A 21,945-nucleotide genomic window follows, 5' to 3' on the forward strand; every position below is an offset into this window, starting at 1 on the left:
CATCTTTTATATAAATCTATACATCTCAGTCCTCTGTGTGCATGTTTGTATGTCCACTAAAAACTTTTGTCATCCACATCGAACAGGCACGAACCTGTTATCGTTAGAAAGAGCGATTTCTCGGACACATTTATTTTATGTAGAAATGTTATTTTATTTGAAGGGAGGAGGGTTTGTTAATCACACATACGTGAATAATCGTTTCATTGTTTTATTTAAAAAAACTAAATTTGCAACGTGATAACATCTGTGCCATGGTCCGATCAATAACATGTTCGTGTAAGAACTTAAGTTTTGAAAGTTTGCGCCTAGCACGCAACATTTTTTTTTCTTTTAATAACATGAGATGACAGCCAAGCCCCATTTTTGTTCTTTTTTAGTTGCCTATTAAAATATCATATTTAATCGTATTTTATGATCGGGCAATGCCGGGTGCCCCCCCCCCCCCACTAATAAAAAAAAATAAATTTAAAAAAGAAAACAGACAAACAAAGTTATTTTAAACTAAATTTAATTTTTTTTTTCTTTTATTTACATATCAGAACGATAGAAAAGGTCGAGGATGTCTGAATGACGTCATTGCTGCGATTGGCCTCATAAAAAATCACCAGACAAGGCCAAGTAAATCATTCCAATAACGAAAGAGAATTGGTAACAGCTAAGATATAGAATTAATTAAATATCAAAATAAGGAGTGTTTCTAATGTCATCCTCTGTCTCTTCAACTGGGGCAACAGTTGCTTGTGCTGCGACAGTTCCACTAGTGTCCACACTTACTGGCTCCAAAGCAGGATCTAGAGAAAAAAAAAAAGAAAATATAGATATATTTTTTTAAACTACTTATCAAGATCAAAAGCCACTCGAGAATAAGAATCTTTTTTTTTTTTTTTTTTTTTTTCTAATTTTCACATATTATGCACCTGGAGCATTGCTTTTTCAGATGGTATACTTGAGAATAATGGATTATCGAGTGAATGATGAAGAATATTATGAAAATGATCAATGGAATGAAAAACATATTACTAATCAGAATTAATTACAAGTGTTTAGATTTGAAGATGACTATTTTGTAGTCTGCAGGAAAGCAGTCAGCTAATAACGTGCTCCACTATTAGGAAATTCTTTCAATGAAACTATGTTCATGAAAATTTTATTTGATGTTAGAAACACGAAAAAAAAAACCCCAAAAAAACGGGGAAGTTTTTTTTTTTTTTTTTTTTTTTTTTTCAGTTTTGGTAGTCAGACGAGTTCTTGTTGAATTTAATTAAATTTGATTATAATCAGCTAACGTACTTCCTAATTTCTGAAGCGGTGATAAGGCAAATCAATGCCTCAGCTTTTTTTTTCAAATTAAAAATCATTACAAAGTAAAAAAATATAACTTATACAGGATTATTCGCATTATTTAGATTCTTCTGCTGTTCTCATCTTGAGTGTAATTTTCACATTTCGATTGATGCAACCCCTGGCCTTCTTTAGGTGTATCTTATCCAACTTGGGAATCTGATTGCATGGAATTTCGAACGGATCCCTTTATGTAATGTACGGATGTAGCACGCTGTTGTTCTGTCAGCCATGACTGGGTAGAACTTCTAAGTAATTCACAATTGTATTTTTGAGTGTGGCCCACACTGAGGATTGAACCTTCAACCTCCAGAAGCATGTAATTTACAACTGAATTTTACCACTATACTATGGGTTCTTGCAGACAGTTTTAGTATGAATTTTAGGAGCTTTAAACCTATTTTTGTTTTAGATATGCAACAGTACTAATTATCAATATTATTACTACATATATATTTATCTATATGAAAGGAACTTTGTCAGTGTGGATATGTGCGAGTTTGTTCCTTATGGACTTGGAAATGGTTGGGCTGATTTCTTTGAAATTTCGCACAAAGGTACTCAATGTGTTTAGGAGTGTACTTAAGTAGGTTTTGTATCGGAATGCATCTGATAAGTATTGAAAAAAAAAAAATCCGATTGAAGAAAGACATATGATCTTGACCAAAGCTAACACTTTTATACAGCCTAATATCACAAGTGCATTTGAAAAGTTTTATAACTGCACAAACAGAAATGCCCAGCCTACAGTATTGACTGTAAATTCTTTGATAAGATGGGCACGTTCAAAAATCAATGTTTCTGTTTAGAATAAAATTGAATCATGACCCTTTACTTTGGCATTTTAATATTTAATTCAAACCATTCTATAAAAATAATTTTATAAAATCAACCATAGTTTCTCTACAGTGCAATGTAGATAACAATGTCTTGTTGATACAGTCACTGCGGGGAAACATGTGAAGTTTCTTTCCGGTACTCTGCGATTTGATTAAAAATTCAACAATTTCACAGATTTCAATGGCAATAAAAGTACGGGAGGGTGGAATATTTGTTGATCCTCATTCAATCCCGGGCAACATCAGGTCTCCCTGCCAGTTATTTATAATTAATGGTTCTCATATTATATTAAATTCAATACTAGGTCTACTTAGGAGGTCATTATCGCTCAGCATATGCACCGCTTCTTTGGTTGTTTTGTTTTATGGCATATCAACCCTTTTCAGGTTATTTAATGCCGAATCTGGTGATTTTGAAGAAAATTTTTTTTAATAGAATATATTTGGGGTTTTTTTTCAAGTTAGTTTCTAGTTGACTCAGAGTTGAGACCCTGACAGGTACTACCACTCCGGGTCAGAATGAACCTGGGAACAATCACAAATGGTGGCTCCACACTCCCCAAAGCCTGCAAGCTGGGGCCTCACCATTGGATATAGTTTAAGGTCATATCCAGGACCCACTACTTCTTTGAGTCGTCTTACTCTACAATTTTTTTTTTCCCAGTCTATAATTTTTACTTCATTCCATAAAAAGGTTTTCTTTTTCCTTCCATATGTGGTCAGCCATAACCAACTTTTTAATCTCTTTTCAATGTTATTCTAACCTTACCTTTTGTATAGTTTTACACATTTCATCTCATATATGCAGTTCTTAATCACAATTTTTTCCATTGAGGTCTCGATTTGCACAAAATTTTTCCGAGATTTAAGCCACTCGTGAATGTCCTGACGTCATATGGATTACATATTTTTTTTAATTTTTTTTTTCCAACAAATACTTCATGTATGGTATACAAAATCTAGAACTGATATCATGCTCTCCGGATTTGTGGTGTAATGGATAAAGTATTTGAGTTGTAAATTATACTCTTCAAGAGGTTGAAGGTTCAATCCTCGGTGCAAGCGGCACTTAACAGTACAATTGCAAATTACTTAGGACTTTTAGCTGATGGAATGAGAACGTGCTATTCCTGTGAATTAAATAAAGGGTTCCATTTGAAATTCTGCGCAGATTCCAAGTTTGACAAGGTGCAACTGAAGAAGGTAAGAGGTTACATTTTTGACTGAAACGTTGTGAAAATAACACTGAAGATCAGAAGAGTCGAAATCATACAAAGAATCAATCTTCATCCCGTAAGTTCATCTTTCATTTACTTACCAGTCCATGTGAAGGCAGGAAAGGCAGTCATATCTTTTCCTTCGGCACTATGGGCCCGGCTTACTTTGGTCAGTTCATCCTCCAAAGATTTTTTTACTTCGGGTGTTGCATCAACAAGCGTACCTCCAGCCGCCCTAAAAAGATACAAAAATTGATTTAAGAAACATTTTTCTTTTCTGAAGCATTTTTTAAAAGAATTATATTAAAAAAAAAAATATCTACACTTTTCCTCCTTAAAAAAAAAAAAAAAAATTTTTTTTTTTTTTTTAGAATTTCATAAAGTATTCTAAACCAAGATTGAAAAGAGATTTTTTTTTAATTGTTTTATGTACCAGTCATCAGGGCAGGAGTAGAAAGTAGACTGTTAAAAAAATAAAAACAAAAAACTCCCCACTTAGAGTGGGGGGATCTAACTCTAGGTTGGCTTTTATAAAATCTTGACACATTCTAAAATTAGACAAAATGAAAATAAAATCTAATATATAAAATGCAAAAATGTGTGTTTGTATGTTTCCCAAAAACTTTTTACATACGCGACAGATCCTCAGGAGTACGGTATCGTTTTCAAGCTCAATCCTTCAGACGACAAATATAAAAAAATTGGCTAAAAACATTTATTCCTTCACCCTCAACTCAGCAGTTTAGTACAAGGAGGGAGTCACTTTTTATGCCGATATTTTAGCAAGTCATAGTCACCGCTGGATTGACTAGGCTTAATTCAAACACTCAACTTTCGGTTGCATGATGGAGACATCGGCAAAAATGTTACTTTTTTTTTTCTTGTTGTTCAAGCCCGCCTGCCTACTACCACTTTTTTTTCCTCTCTCCACCCAAAGTGCCTACTGTTGTTTGTGATATAAAACTTTTCAAATGCACTGGTGATGTTAAATTGTATAAAGTTAAGTATGTACACATTTTTCTGATTTTTTTTTTTTTTTAATAAGTGTAATTCTGAATAAGCATTAATATTTTTGTTTAATTTTAATCTTTTAAAAATTTCATTTCTTTTTATATTCTAATATATTTCAGGTTTTTAAGGACTTGATCTATAATTGTCCTTAGAATCCAAAGAAAATTTCAATGATTTCTTTAGATTCTGTGAAAAACTTAAAAAAAAAAAAAAAGTATACCAAGAAAAATTAAAAGTAAAACATTTTAGATGTTTATTTTATTATTACAAATATTCAGTTGAATTGGGATTCCGAATTTTTTTTTTATTACAAATTTAATCGGTAGGGACAAGCAAGGGAAACTTGTCATCTGCAAGAGTTTTTCTGGATTATTCTTTATTAGATTTTTTATGTGTAATAAAAAATAATATTTCTAAATAAAGACTATTTTTACGTACATTTTTAAAATATATTTTTTTTTATTATATAAAATCATTCTGAATTAAAAAAAATTTCCAAACTAAAAAAAAAAAAAAAAAAAAAAAAAAAAAAAAAAAAAAAAAAATTTTGGATCATACCGTATTTTATTAAAAATAAAACCTTTCCAAAAAAGAAGCATTTCAAAGCAAAGATTATTTTTGTAAAATTTTAAGTTAAACTGTAATTAAAATAGTAATAATCAGAAGAGACTTTTCCTCGCTATACACCAGCGTGACTTCTAAAGAGAAAGCAAGTCAAAATGACAATTTTAAAAAAATTTAACCATCTATAAATATAAAAGCGAAAATGTGTGTATGTATGTATGCTTGCTTTTTGTGCATGTCCGAGAAAGGCTTTTTTCCGAGAAGTGATCGGTCGATTTACTTCTTAAAACTTTTTATATCACGTCTAAATGATAAATATCTACGAGTTAACGGGGGTCGCCTGTCTAATTTGCTTGACTTTGAAAAGATAAATATTCAACATTTTTCGATCGCTGCATGTGCATTAAGCTTTTTCGTATAATAAAAGCGAAACTAATTCTGGCGACATTTTTCCGGAAACAATCAATGTGGAGTTTCTCCTTATATCAGACAATTGCTATTCAATTTGGACAATCCCCTTTTTATGGGAGCTGGTTTTCCACCCAACATCTTGGGGGAAAAAAAAAAAAAAAAAAAATTCTGCCCAACAGTCAAAGTTGACCTCATTAAGTACGGGCACCTGCCAAGTTTTAATACTTAAATAAATCCAAACATGTTTCCGTTATGATTTCGTGGTAGCCCAGTGGTTAACAACACACGTTTCTTTTTCATACTTTAATTTTCAACTTCGACTCAAGGGTTCGGGTTCAATCCTTCATACTTACCTAAAACTTTTTTTTTTAAATTTTAACCCCCCACCCCCACCCAACACAAACACCCGGGTGTTTTGATTTACCCAAAACCACACACACCTCCAAACACCCGGGCAATGCTGGAATCTGCATCAAATTTCGAATGGAACCATTTATTTTACCATGAGTGGGTAGCATGCTCTTGTTCCATCAGCCATGACTATCGAGTTAAAGTCCCGAGTAATTCGCAATTGTATTCTGGCAGTATTCAGTGCAAGTGATACTAAGAATACAATTGCAAATTATTTAGGACTTCTACTCAGCCATGATTGACAGAACAAGAGCGTGCTTCCTCTGACGATTAAATAAAGGGTTTCATTCAAAATTCTGTATCAATTCCTAAGTTAAACCAGATACACCTAAAGAAGGTCCAAGGTTACATCTCCTGCAGCGTTGTGAAAATAACACTCAAGAAAAGATTAGTAGTCTGAAGAATCCAAATGATATAAAACCAAGAAGGCAACCTGCATCATCAAGGTTTTTGGTCATTTCCAGAGGAGGAATCCTCCATGGTTTCCGTCGACCGTTTTATTCTTTGCTAGCCATGACCATGAAGGACTCAGTTGGTTGTCAGGGTCGTTTCTCTAACTGGTTTTTAGCCTTCATAATTTTCTCCATTGCCTTTGGATCCATTTTGTTGTTTTAAGGGTCTGTCTATTGTCTGTATACCTGCCCGTCTGTGTTTAGCTGTTTGTATGATGATAATGATGTCATAATTTGCTGTCTGATCCAAGTGTTTCTTTTTCATTCTCAGACTGATGCTGAGTACAATGGGTTTCATTTTGTACTGTGCAATTCTTAATCTTTCTTTTGCAGCATCATTTAGTGCCCATATTTGCTACCATAGGTCATAATAAGCAGGATGTATTTGTTGAACATTTTCAGTTTTTTTTTAGTAGACCTTCTTTCATGTCATCCACTTTGAAATAGGTTGTCCATCCAAGTGCAATTTGCCATCTGATTTCATCATTTTATCCAATTAGATATAATTGTCAACTACCTTAACATTTTCACTGTTCACAATTTGCTTAGTGACAAGCAGTATGGATTTTGTCCAGAAAAACCAACTGCTGATGTATTGATTGTAATATCACAGAAGCAGTGAATGTATCAATGGGGCTTCATTTCTAGGATGATAGTTGGATGTTATTGTGTTGCAAGAATAGATATTGAGTGTGTAAAAACCAAGTTTAAAATGGAAAATTTCATAAGACAATTTAGAGTTAAGACAGTGTTCAGAAGATAGAATCATGAACAGAAAAGGAAGAAATTCTAAAAAAAAAAAAAAAAAATTGTCCGGAATTAAGCAAAATCTGTATACTGTACATACCTGTGATGAAACAAAAATATCACATTCCAAAAATCACATACATTGATCAAGCAGTTTCATTTTTATAAAGAAAACCATTTTTAAGTGATAAATAGGAATTCACAGGCATTACAACATAAATCTAGTAAATATGAATCATTGTTGAGTTTTCTCCCTTTGCTTCTCTTGAGTGTTATTCGCACAACATTTTGGCTGATGTAATCTCTAACCTTTTTCATCGAAATACATCGAAGAAGGTTGGAGATTACATCAGCCAAAATGTTGTGTAAATAACACTTAAGATAAGGACAGCACTCCAAATAGAAATTATTAATCCCCATTTTAAAAACAAAAGGAAACATTGAATATCTAATATGGAAGGTAATTCGTATTAGAAAGTAAAAAAAAAACAAAAAAACATGACATCGTACAAGAAATATATACGCGACATCGTACAAGAAATATATACGCGACATCGTACAAAATAAATATACGCGACATCGTACAAAATAAATATACGCGACATCGTACAAAATAAATATATGTGATATCGTACAAAATATATATGTGATATCGTACAAAATAAATATGTGATATCGTACAAAATAAATATGTGATATCGTACAAAATATATGCAATATCGTACAAAATATATATGTGATATCGTACAAAATATGCGATATTGTACAAAATATATGCAATATCGCAACAAAATACATGCGATACTGTACAAAATATATATGTGATATCGTACAAAATATGCGATATTGTACAAAATATATGCAATATCGCAACAAAATACATGCGATACTGTACAAAATATATATGTGATATCGTACAAAATATGCGATATTGTACAAAATATATGCAATATCGCAACAAAATACATGCGATACTGTACAAAATATATATGTGATATCGTACAAAATATGCGATATTGTACAAAATATATGCAATATCGCAACAAAATATATGCGATACTGTACAAAATATATATGTGATATCGTACAAAATATGTGATATTATACAGGAAACAAAAATATGTATTAAATTTGGTTTTACTTACTTGCTTTTCTTGGCATAATCTCTAATTTTGTCAATAAAAAGTTGTTGGATTGGATCCAATGCTGCAGCCTGTTGGAGTGCCGGTGCCGAAATGTAAATGTTGCGCTTCATGTGAGTTCTGACAGAACCGCCAACATTGGTTAAGATTCTCGCCAACATTTTGACTAAAAAAAAAAAAAAAAAAAAAATTTAATTATTCATTTTACATTCTGACAAGTTTCACACAGCTTTTCAGAAATTGATTTTCAAACTAACCCATCTCTGACCAGGTCTTTTTTATCCTTCTTTCTCAATTTTATTCTTATTAGTTCATCTCATGTTTTGCTTGGTCTCCCCTACCAACTGACCCTACTACCTTGACTTTAAGTCGACTTATGCCTGCCAAGTGCCAATTTTTAAAAAGTTTTGACACCTTAGCAACTATTTTTATGGGTTTTTCTATATATATATATATATATATATATATATATAAATGGTTATTCTGTGTCAAATCATCCAGAAATATGGGATTTTGAAACCCATATCCCCAGATCCGGCTGTAGTTTGCACTGCAGATAGACAATATAGGAACTAAGAAATCCTGAAAATTTGAGCATATAATTCCAAGCGGTTCTCGATATAGAGCATTTTTTGCTTTTGTGTTAGTCACATAATATATGAAAAAAGTAATTTTTTTTTATTATTCGATTTTGGGGCACATGTGTAAAAATCAAAAAACCCTGAATATCTGTATAAGTCTTCATTCTGGAGAAAATCTGATGCCATTTTTGGATTCCTTGGGTCAAAAAACTTACCTGGGTGAATTTTCAGGGCCATACGATTTTTCAATCAGAAAATATTCCCAGAAATGACATCACAAAATTGTCGCCCAGGTGTCACATTATGCGACTAACGCCAAAACAAAAAATGCTCTAAATCGGAAACCGCTTGGAGTTATGTGCTCAAATTTTAAGGATTTCTTAGTTCTTATATTGTCTATCTGCAGTGCAAACTACAGCCAAATCTATGGATATGGGTGTCAAGCCCTGGATGATTCGACACGGAATAACCATATATATATATATATATATATATATATATTGGTCTCCGCTAATCGAGCCAGAGATGTCTCGTGATACAGGGTTCGAATCCTTCGACTGGTAGTAATCGTGACACCCTGCACTGAAGATTCCCGAAAGGATGAAACACTAGTGTCTGTTGGTATTTAATTATTATAGTAAAAAATAATTATGACAGCCCCTTTAAGAAATTCGTTTCTTATCGTTGAGCACTTTCAGTTGAATTAAAAGTCGGTCAATTTAGCTCTTATGCGTAGATCATCGTATAACGATTAGATCACTGTCTGTCTGGCGTAAATGAACACTTAAAATTAAGATGTTTAAAATTCAACGTTATTTCAAGCGGTTAATTGTAGCCGATTGGATTAGGTCTCCGCTAATCGAGCCAGAGATGTCTCGTGATACGGGGTTCGAATCCTTCGACTGGTAGTAATCGTGACACCCTGCACTGAAGATTCCCGAAAGGATGAAACACTAGTGTTTGTAGGTATTTAATTATTATAGTAAAAAATAATTATATATATATATATTAGTCCTCGCATGAAAGAGCAGGACACAAAATGTTTTAAATAATAATAGAATAACAAAGACTTTCGCTGGCGAGGACTACTATCGACCGTAACCAGTTATACATTCCTTTTGAAATTTTCATCTCTATTTTTCTCGTTATGTACTGAATATTTGTTAATGAAACCTATATGAAATATGTTCCTTATTAAATTTTAAAGATTTTCTATTCTGAAAGAAGTTGAATAAAATTTAATCTAAAAAAGTTATTTTAAAGTTTTTGTTAAAAAAATTCAGATTTTCTCATTATTCAGACCTGTATTACAAAGAGGGGGTTGCAAAAAATGAGTTCTGGTGTGAGGAGAAATACAAACTGAAATAGAGAGAAGGAAAGTTTTAAAATATAATCTTAAAAAGATAAGATACAAGTTAGAAAAGCATTTCAACCAAGGCATGAAAATTGTTAAAAATGTTTTTACTATACGCTTTAAAAATAAAGGTACAAGATTCAATTTGAAATTTATCTTCAAAGTGCACTTTTATAAATTTTACAAAGTAAGGTATAAAAATTTAATTTAAATTGAATCCAAAAATTACCGTGAATTTATTTTATGTAATGTACATTTTGTTGCAATTTAAAAACATTATCTTTCATCTAGCAATTAATGATATAGATATAAAATTTTCAATGATTTTTTTTTTAAATTCCAGAAGATTGATGGAGGAGAAGTAACTGAGGCAGCAAGATAGTCATATGATGGCTGCTTACTGTTAAGCCTTCAACATGATTTTGCGGAAAAAAAACTTTAAACCAAACAGATAAACTTATGTGCTCGACCTTTATTGCGTAACAGTTTTCTCTATTTAGCATTCTTTACAATTACAAACTGGATAATTGATGGACTTTTTGATCTATTTAACATTTTAAGCTTAAAACAATGAGTAATTTTTGTTAATTTTGTAGACTGTATGGTGATGCAGTCGTCATGACGGCAGTTGCAAAAAATCAAAAAATGGTGTTACATGTGCAAAACTAGACCGAAAGCAAAGCCAGTATTCATTTGCATACGTTTCTGAGTTGAGCAGATGCACGTGTGTTGTAGGTTTTGGGTGTTAAATTCATTGTAGAAGCAGAAAAGATGCAGAAGACAGCAAAACAGAAAAATCCAACACAGCGTCTATTCTGGCATATGGAATAGAACGGAACAACATCTATTATAGACCGCTTGAAAAGAGTGGACCTGATTAATATGTGACATTAGAGGAGCCTTTGATGTCTACCAGCAATCGGATACAGATAAAACCAATGTGACATAAAAGGTAAAAGATATGCTACGCAGGGTCTTTGTGCTAGACCCATACAGAGTGTACAAGCAGTTTGAGATGTACCCTATGCGTGGAAGTGTTGGTAGATAAGCTATACGATGCATTGACAAAACTCTCCAACCTATTTGGAGGAGTCTCCAGGCAGACACTGAAGTATACAAATTTCCTGAACGAAGTTTCCAGTGTCATCGCTGCTATTGCAATGAAAATAGAATGACCTGACTTTGTTGTTGTATTCGACCAAACTAAAAAACAATTGGACTGTGATCTGGAAGTGGTCAGACAAGCAACCACGAAAACAGCTGAGCAGACACCTGAGTACACTCAGAAGGACGATTTGCCAGTCAGTCTGAGGAGCAAACTTGAATTGGTGAGTGATGTATTGCTATGGACTCCATGACATGGACGTGCAAGCAAAGGACAACCTAGATCAACGTACATCCAGCAAATAGCACACGACGCCAACTGTGAACCTGAAGATCTGAGGCAGCCGATGGAAGACAGGAAACTCTGGAGAGGAAGAATCACATTGGTTTGGGCAAGGAGCCCGTCCTGAAGACGATGAACTGAATGACCACGTGGAAGCAGCTACGGCATGTGTTGATGTGTGCTCACAAAAAGTGAGACTAGCGTAGGAAGGGGTTCGACGTGTTCATCTTTAACTTGAGAAAAGCCTACCTTCAGGTGCATGTGCAATGGTTTTTTATGGCTGTTTAAAATCGTGATGCTGAAAGGGCAGAGATACTGCCTGATTAGAATCATATTTGGGTTTAACGTAGCTCCATCCATTATGCAGGCACTCATGGAGGCTGTTCTATCCAAGGATGTACCTGTTCGACAGGCAAATATACATCAACAACAGCATGGCACATGTGGAGCAGCATTTTCTTTGGTTTCGGCTAGAAAGCAAGAATCCAGAACGGCTTGAAGGCAGCACATGAGTGTTTGGATTGAAAATCTAGGAGGAGTGTAGAAGCATGACTCTGGATGTCCCAGAGGTTGTGACACGCCGTACCATGTTCTGTCTGCGCAAGAAAACTGATTGGGCATCTGCCAGTGTGTAGTTGATTCCAAGCATCAACAGGAATTGTAAAATGAAGGGAAAATCCAGTAATCTGAGAATGGGATGATACCACAGAGGATGCTTCAGTGACAAATGATCCAGCAAGCAATAGCCAAGGTGAAGCAGAGCGATCAGTCATGTGCTAATGGACAAGACAACGTATGGTTAGATGCAAGTTTCCTGATGACCGGTGTGTTTCTGGAACACAATGATGTTGTGGTCGAAGATGCATGTTGGCTGTGATCCACAAACAATGCCCAGTACATTAAGTTTATTTTTTACAAAATAGTTACCACTTATCAAGACCTGGAGGTCACTTGAGGCCGAACTCTATGCAGCACTGAAGGGCATCAATCTGGCGTTATGATGGAAGTACAAATCATTGGCTAGTGCACATGATTACTGGAAAGACCAGAGTACACAAAAAAGGCCACCAGAGAAATGTTGCTCCACTGTTTCCAACGTAATAGATGGAAACTAAAGCCGCTTTCAGGACTGCCAGCAACCATTGTAAGAAAGTAATAAAGAATTGCAAGAGAGTTGTATGCTCAATCTGTTAAGTCCAAAGTAGCTGAGCAACGGCTTCGTTCCCACCAGTTTTGGCAAATAGCAAACAGAATCCTGAACAGAAGCGTGTGCTCCATTCCAACTATTATCAATGGACCTGAGGTAATCTCGTCAGCATCAGACAAAGCCAAACTCTTTGTCAAGAACTTTGCAGCTAATTCTACCCTTTGCGATCAAGGCCGCCAACCCCCAATATTTCCTCCTGTATCAGAAAACACGCTATGTGATATACGTATATCTGTATGTGATGTTGCCAAGCTAATCAAAAACCTTGATTCCAGTAAAGCAACTGGCCCTGACGGTATTCCAATTATAGTACTCAAAAAACTTCAACCTGAACTAGCGCCCATACTTACAAAACTGTTTAAACGTTGTCTTAAGGAGAATAGTTTCCCATCTCCCTGGAAAATTTCATCAGTATGCCCTGTATTTAAGAATTCAGGTGATCGCTCATCCCCCTCTCAATAAGTCTCCTGTGTGTCATGAGTAAGTTGTTGGAATCTGTGTTAAATACAGAAGTAATCAACCATCTCAGCAAAAATAACCTTCTTAGTGACACTCAATATGGTTTCCGTTCTGCTATATCTACAGCAGATGTGCTTACAGTTATATCTCATAGGATTAGCAAATCTCTCAACGGAGGCCACCTTTCTAGGGCAATTGCTCTTGACATATCTAAGGCCTTTGATAGGGTATGGCATAAAGGTTTACTTCATAAGATCTCTAGCTATGGTATAGCTGGAAATGTCTTCTCAATTATTAAATCATTTCTTTCTGATAGGTTCATAAGAGTAGTTGGAAACGATAAAGTTACTGATAGAGTATGGACTGTCTATGGATGTTGCTCTGATCCTGTCGAGACAGAACTTTGTGGACTCCATGACCCGGGTACTATAAATATGGCTACAAGAGGATGAAATCTGCTACTGGGCCTGTATCCCCGGACTTGTGTCGCGAGAAATGATTAGTCAAATCATGGAACTCCATAAGAGGAATAGACATCCAGTCATTTGACTTACCACATACGTTTGCATAACGATTACTAAAGCAGATATGAGGTAGTCTAATAGCGCATGTGAAGAATGTCAGATAATTGACTCAACCCTAATTCATCAGACAAAAGAGGAATCAGCGGTCAAAGCTAATCGGCAACGACTGAGGATAGATATAATAGATATAACACTTCCTGACTATTACTGATTGCGGTCCAGCACGTTTGATCATTTGGTGATCGTTGTCGCAGCAAGACTCCAGAAATCGTGAATCAATATTCTTTGACCGTGACCCACCGCAGGAACTGCTTACTGACAATGACACTGCATTCACTCGTGGGGACTTTGGAGAGTTTTCCACCGACTGGGAGTGCGCTTCATTGTGCCTATGTGTCAGCAGGCAACAGCACCATAAAACGATGCCACTGCAGTATCAAGTGGATTGAAGCTAGGAAAAGACGTTCTGTTCAGGAAGCAGTGTATTGGAGCAACGTCGTGCCCAACAATGATACATCATCGTTGACCGCACCTGCCAACAGGACCTACAGATATGAGGTTAGGATAAGGAATATCGACCCAGTGATCACGTCACCGGTTCTTCCACACAAAACTGGTACTGTCTGGACAATCCTGTATGGATAATGCTGCCCTGTTATAGATGAATGTTCAAGTTCTAAAAAAGAATGGTAGCAGAGATACTCAGCCATCAATGGTGTCCCACATCATGTGGAGGACATGCAACCTCGGACAAATGCTATCCCGTCTGATGGAGCAGATGATGAGACTTCAGATGACACCAAGTATATCACACTGCCTGGCCGACAGACAACACGAAATGGAGAAACCTTAGAACGACCTGTGCGAGAAAGCACACACAAAGATTACTAGCACAACCTTGCCCGTACTGTGACAAGGAAGGAGTATAAACAAAGCGCAACAAGGTTAACATCATCGTGGCAGTTGCACGAATGGCATTGTGCTTGTGGACTTGGACCAAAAAGTGAGGCCCATATTCATTTGCATAAGTGTTGGCCTCAGTTGCATAAAAGATGAATTTCTGAGTTTGGGCAATCTTGTTTTCTGGGCCAGGCAGATCCTCGCATTTAATTCGTTTCAGTGTCAACTGTCATTGTATAGAAGAAGCAGAGCAGGAAGAAGATGACTAAACAGAAAAATTTCCAAAATGGACTATCCTTTTTGGAAATACAAAAAAAAAAAAACAAAAAAAAACAAATGTTATTCGTTCTGTCCTACATCATGGCAAAGGACTAGATTACCATTTCATGTTCAATTTATATATATATACTAGCATGGATACCCAGCATTGCCAAGGTCGACATGAAGTTTGGTTTGGCCACACCTGCTATACTAAGAATATTGAGCCGTTTTTCATTATTATATGCCAACTTACAACAACAAAAATTTCAAAAATAAAAGAACGAATGAAAACACAAATATGTACCCCCCCCCCAAAAAAAAAGAAGTACGTGACAAACTCTCCACCAGATATTTCAGCAGAACGGATACAAAGAGAAGCTATTCTCTGGACATTGAGCACCTTTTTATGACTATATTCCAGTTTAAGCAAATTTATTTTATGCTACCTCAGTCTAGAAAGATTTTTGATTACGGTTTGTTGCAACGAAAACAAACTAAATAATTCAGTTTCAAAAATACCAAAGTAGAATTTGTGTCAACCGAAATACTTTTTTATGCTATAAAAATGATGAGTTTTGACTTATTGTGTTATTAAAAGAAAAAAATTATATTAGTTACGATGTCAAAAAATGTGAAGAAAACGTAAATGAAAGTTTTTTCTTTTTGTTTTAAATAAAGAATCGTAATTGAATTGGATTGTTTATTTTAAAATAAAAATCTACTGGACCACAACGTTAATTGCGAAATCACGGAAATTATTTTATTTAAACTAATTCAAAAAATAATGCTTGAAAATTTTTAGTTTTAATATCCGCCGACCCCCCCCCCCCCCCAAAAAAAAAACAAAGTTTGCACCCAGGGGAAATAACTCAAACTAGTTATTTTTACTGACATTGATTTTCTTTTTTTATTAAAAAAAAAAAAAAAATCAATGTCAGTAAAAATAAATTAAATATGTTATGAATATAAATCAAATTTAAATAATAAACTTAACACTTAAAACAATTCTCTCACTATAAACTAACACTATTTAATAAAATCAATTTTCCTTAATGTAATATACAAATGACGTCACCTTTTAATTGTATTGTTTGCAAGAATCATACTATATATAGGAATGAATGAAACATTAAAGTAATGGACCGTTTGTATATATTAATCAAATTGTGAACAAACAGACAGGAATACAAATTTATAGATATATATAAACTATAAATTTCACAACTATGTACTTCATGTGTGGCAGTGTTCTTAGGTAGGTTTCGTATTGGAATGCCCCTGATAAGTATCAAAAATCAATAATTGAAAAATAAAAATAAATCAGATTAAAGAAGGAACAGATTTTCGCATAAGCAGAAAGGCTTGGTGTATAAAAATCAACGGTAGATTCTTTGATAAGATAAGGGCGCATTTGAAATAAATGTTTTTATTTAGAGCACAACTGAACCATGATACTTTAATTTTTGTATTTTAAACTTTAATTCAAGTCATAATATAAAAATAAATATATAAAATCAACAGTAGGTTCTCTACAGTGCAATGTAGGCTACACTATATCATAGACTAAGTCACTGCGGGGAGGCATGTGGAGCTTACTCCGGGTGCATCATAATCGGTCCATGCATGACTAGAGCAGGCAATCAATTGATTTGATTGAAAAATGGTCAATTTCACCGATTTCAATAACAATAAAAATATTGGAATTGTGTAACAATCGTTGATTCAATTCCAGGCAATGTCAGGACTCCCTGCTAATATTATATATATATATATATATATAATTGTAAAGTCTGAAATATTTTCCTAATTCTTATGGTATTTACAGTCTCACGAAAAAGAAAATATTGGTCGAACATTACATTTTCACACTTGGTTTCAACTAGTATTTTGTTTAATTTTTGAATTCGACCGATAAACCGTCTTTATTTTCATTCTAACTCAGACTTGACATCATGTTTTAAAATAAATGCTACAAGTTCAAGCACACACACACAAAAAAAAAAAACTCTAAATTTTTACCTTATTACCACCTTAATATTTTCCTTTAAAATAACGATTTTTTACGGTTTTCGGGTATGCTGAAACCGAATATCGCATTAAAAATTTCCGCAAATAAGTAGCTTTCCGGATATTAAGCAATGTCATTTCTTATGTTATTACTGGTGGCCATTTTGGTACGCGCGCTTGCGCATAGTTTCTTGGGGTTGCATTTGTGCGTACCAAGATGGCCATCAGCGATAACATAAGGAATTACATTGCTTAATATCCGAAAAGATACTTTTCTGCGGAAAATTTAAACGCGATATTCGTTTTCAGAATACCTGAAGACCGATAAAAATCGTCATTTTAAAGGAAAATGTTGAGGTGGAAATCAGGTAAAAATTTACCCCCCCCCCCAAAAAAAAAACTTATCTAGGTAAGAGTAACATTTTTTTTTTTCACCTCGTTTTTATTTTCTAGGCTATTGTAAAAAAAAAAAAAAAAAAAAAAAAAAAAAAAAAAAAAGAAAGAAAACAAATGTCCAAATTCTTATTGTTTTCTTTTTTTTCTAAATAATTAGAGACCAAAGTCGACATGACCTTTAGTAAAGGGGAAAAATACAATCATGGATTACGTTTGCTAATTTGTCCATAGAAAGTTATTTATTCTTAGATACTGATTTCTTCCTCTCTCTTTTTTTTATGTTAAAATCGTTTCCACTTTCCGTTTCAAAAACAAACATAGAAGCGAAGGACACTGGACGCCCTTTCTCAACCTTTGCAAACGGCTAGAACCATGTCCCTATCTGGTGATAAATAAAATTATTTCGAGGATATTTCCAAAAATATTAATTCAAGCAATGATTAAATCCTATTTCAAATCATCCCATTTTTAAATTTTCGTTTCCTTTGCGCCTGTGTGTGTATGTGTCGGGGTGAAAAGTGGTTCCTTGTCCTTTTAACTAGAAAATTGTGAACTTGAGTTATCGTCCTTGGATTTGTTTATCAAGATGGCGACTATATACGTCACTCAATTTCGGGGTTTCGCGTGTACAATGAAACTCGCTATGACTGAGTGTTTGTTAAGATAGAGTCGACAGATCGTTTTTTTTTTTGTTTTTTTTTAAATAAGCGGTTCTAAACAGAAACAAAAGTACTTAAATGTTATGTCGAAAATAGGGTAAATTTATACAAATACCGTGACAGCGAATTAGTAGAAAAAAATGTACCCTAACCCTAACCCAGTTTTCAGATTCGTGTTCAGCACACCGAAACGTAACAGAATACTACGTAAAAGATTTTACGGTAAATATCCAGATACGCTACTACAGAACACCGACCACTCTAATTTGCTTTTTTATAGGTAATTGAGGTCGCTGACAACGAATTTGATAGTCAAACTTGGGGCAAATTTACCGTTTGCATGGTATTAACCCCCGAACCCACGAATAACTTTCCACCATTTTGCAGCTTCCGTTTACGCTACGCGCGTGCGCTGCAGCATGAACGACGGCTTGCTTCACCTAGCAAACTGCCTTCTCACATGGCGTACACCACCGTACTAATCAAAAACTTACGGACTGACATTTTTTTAATGACTTACAGTTAAAGAAAAGTACAACAAATTGGACTTTTTTTTTTTTTGTCTCGCGTAGTTTTTAATGTGGTTTACAAAATCATAAGCACCAAACATCTTTGTTTTTCATTCTTTTTTGCGGGAGGGGAATTCAATTATAGAACTTATGTGGCTTAATAGGTGCTTTTGTAGTTTAGTTAAACGTTTTTCAACGCACCGACATTTACCAATTAGAACACCATTTAACATTTTCTGAAGATTTTACTGTGTACATTGGGGGCACGAGCGGGGGGGGGGCGGATGTGATGTTGGGGCGCGCGCGCCCCAACATCACTAATTGGTAAATGTCGGTGCGTTACTTTTTGAAAATTTAAAAATTCTATGTTCCAGGTAAAAAAAAAAAAAACACAGATAAATCACCCCCCCCCTCCTACTCCAACTTGGAGTGCTTTCCTTTTCTTGTTTTATTTCTTTTTCAGCTAATTTTAAATTTTCCACCCAAAAAGTGCTATAATGTATTTTTGAAAATTAGAAAATTCTATGTCCTGGAACCCCCCCCCCCCAACGTAGTTTGCTTGGTGAAGCCGTCGTTTATGCTACAGCGTGCATGCGCGTAGCATAAACGGAAGCTGCAAAATGGTGGACAGTAGTTCGTGGGTTCAGGGGTTAATACTATGCAAACGGTAAATTTGCCCGAAGTTTTACTATCAGATTCGTTGTCAGCGACCTCAATTACCTATAAAAAAACAAATTAGAGTGGTCGGCGTTTTGTAGTAGCGTATCTGGATATTTACCGATTTTACTAATTCGCTGTCACGGTGTTTGTATAATAATACCGAAAATAGTAATATATCCAAAAATTACAAAAAGAACAACTGCTATTTGTTTTTACCAAAAAAAGAAAAAAAAAGAAAAAAAGTCTATCATTATAAGGTTAAAATGTTGGTCGCTATTAAAGTGACGAAAAAGGGAAATAAGTTTGTACCCTGTTTTCGCAATCTTCAAGTTCACATCCAGGGAAAATTTCCCAAATGATTGCCTTTTTTCTTTCTTCGGGACAAGATCAAAATGTAGTATCTGTTCTGATGCTGCATTGCTGCTGCAATGCATTGGCATTGCTGTTGCTGCACTACACTTTTTTGGCCTCAGTTGATGGCGGAGAAATCCTTCATGACTAATACATTTTTAAAAATTTTGTTACTAACCAGAGTAGAGTACCCCTTTTTGGGGGGAGCTGCCCCTGCCGGCTGCCCCCCTTAAAAAACCGACCTTGTGTTCTTACTCTGCTCTCCTGGGGAGGCAAGTAAACAATAAACAATAATAAAAAAAAAAAAAAAAAAAAAAATTTACTTTTAACTATAAATTTTTTACTTGATGAATTTTTGTAATTTTTGGATATATTACCATTTTCGACATGCTGTTGTTTTTGCTTAAAACCGCATATAAAAAAATCAATCTGTCGACTATTTTAACAAGCACCTTGTCCTTTAATATAGCCTGCCTGCAGTCCGGAAAAACTATGTATTGGAAAATTTAAAATGACGCCAGACTCTCTGCTAAACACAGTAAGTTTTGGAAAATGAGTTAAAAATAAAAACACTAAAAAAATTATCAAATTAGGTAGAAAAGTAACTTATCTTGCCTTTGATAACATTTATTTGTTATATATTTGTTTTTTGACCACTTTTTAAAATCTATGTGTATAGTAATACGAACCCCTTAACAGCAGTTGTTCTTCTCGATGAGTTTTCGTAATTTTGGGATATATTACTATTTTCCACAAGACGATTCAGTAAGTGTTATTTTATTTTATTTATTTTTTTTTTGACATTTTTTTTAAATCGATCTGTCACATCTCTTTGTATAAATACAGAAACCCATTTTACGCTAAATAATTTTGGTGACTGAAATCGGATTTAAGTAACAAAATATTACCTGCTAAAAAAGATAAACAAAAAACGTTATGGAGTTTTTATTAAAATGAAGAACAAAACATCTTGATTGTTTCGGTTGTTTTGGTCGAAGTAACCCCCGACCTTGGTCGAGTAGTGCACGGTGTTCTAGTCCGGAAAACCTTATGTGGAATTCAGGGCCTATGGCATAACGATTATAGGCGTTGTAGTAACCAGTTTGACGGTTCAATTCTGATCAGATGAGATAAATAAAAAATAACATGAAAACATGCGTCCGTGCTTGTTTTCAGTTAGCGTACCCCCGGGGATTTAAAGGGTTCAATTTAGAGCAAAATGTATCTGTTCTGATACAAAACTACATCTTCTCAATCAGTAAAGAAATACTTCAAGACTAAGGAAATTTGAATTTTTATCCTAATCCAGAGTGCCTTTTTGGGGGAAGGGCTGAATTTTTACTCTACACTAAAAACTGACCTCTGTGTCTAATTATGCCCTAGAGACTATAGGTTTCCAAAAAAAAAAAAAAATGAAGATCGGAGGTTACATCGGCTGAAACGTTGCGAAAATAAGGACCTAGACAAAAGTTGTCCGAATAATTCAAATTATTAATTCTAGTCTCAGAAATTTTGAACCATGAATTTAGGGTATTATTATACAAACACCGTGTTAGGGTTAGGGTTAGGGTTAATTCGCTGTCACGGTGTTTGTATAAATTTACCGAATTTAGTCTACATTTTTTAAACTTTAATTTAGGACGCTTATGCACTTATGTTACCGTGTTATTTTTTTTTTTTTTTTTAATAGTAATTTCAAATTGAAATTAAGTTTTACGATATCTTTTTTATTATTAAAGTGTTAGGTGAAAATACAGAATAATTACAAAACACCCTGCCAATGTTAAGAATGGTTTTCTAAATAACAATTTCAGCACGGTAACAGAAATGCATAAGTACCTAAATTTTGTTTAAATCTACTTAAAAATAAAAATTAATTTATGATGTACATTTCATTAGTTAAAATTCGCATACACAAATCGAAAGAATTTTAGAAACGTTTAAATTGTTTGATTTATTGAAACCATAACTTACATTTAATTTATATTTACGAAATAAATCCTAAATGTTGAAAATAAACACGTTTTTTCTCTCAACGAATAAACGAAAAAAGCTTGAAATTTAATAGCTACATTTATACAGCATTTACCAAAATGAATAGACGTCTGAAAGGTAACTGGAATTTTAAAATAAAATAAATTAAATGTGTTCATTTACCTTAAGAAAAAAAGAAAAACAGGCAACCAAGGACAGACACTGGAAAGTTACAAGGTGAAACTCTAAAGTAGGAGAGAATGAAGAGGAAGGGAGAGAGTAGTTATGATCGATCGGTTCTTTTCGGTAATCTCCGTGGTTTCAGCTTCCTTCGATGATTTTCGTCAAGCCTCGTCACTTTTTTAGAATCCTCGGTCCAGTTGTACGCACCTGTATCGTGACCTTTGTAAATAGATGTAATAGAAATGTGATAAAATAAAATAAATAGAATATCTATTTAAGAAAGTCCCGCCTGTGTGGCTTGTTCATCAACCAGTTTCGTCGATTTCCGTCACGCCTCGGCGCTCTTCGTCTAGCTACGGTCGCATTCGGTGATCTCCGTCACTCTTCGTCTTCTT

General features: G+C 34.3%; 1 protein-coding gene across 1 annotated transcript; it reads right to left on the minus strand.

Moving 5' to 3' along the window:
* Positions 1-494: 494 nt before the first annotated feature.
* On the minus strand, positions 495-21,944 carry LOC145249011 (ATP synthase-coupling factor 6, mitochondrial-like). The gene is made up of 4 exons (XM_080110870.1): positions 21,551-21,944; positions 8,142-8,304; positions 3,502-3,635; positions 495-794 (listed from the first exon to the last, which is right to left on the minus strand). Exons 2-4 carry the CDS (start codon positions 8,297-8,299, stop codon positions 676-678), a joined length of 411 nt encoding a protein of 136 aa, XP_079966996.1. The 5' UTR covers positions 8,300-8,304; positions 21,551-21,944; the 3' UTR covers positions 495-675.
* Between the last annotated feature and the right edge of the window lies 1 nt (position 21,945).

This window comes from Euprymna scolopes, chromosome 27, assembly GCF_053919585.1.
Source record: "Euprymna scolopes isolate OS-2025 chromosome 27, ASM5391958v1, whole genome shotgun sequence".
Classification (NCBI taxonomy): Eukaryota; Metazoa; Mollusca; class Cephalopoda; order Sepiida; family Sepiolidae; genus Euprymna; species Euprymna scolopes.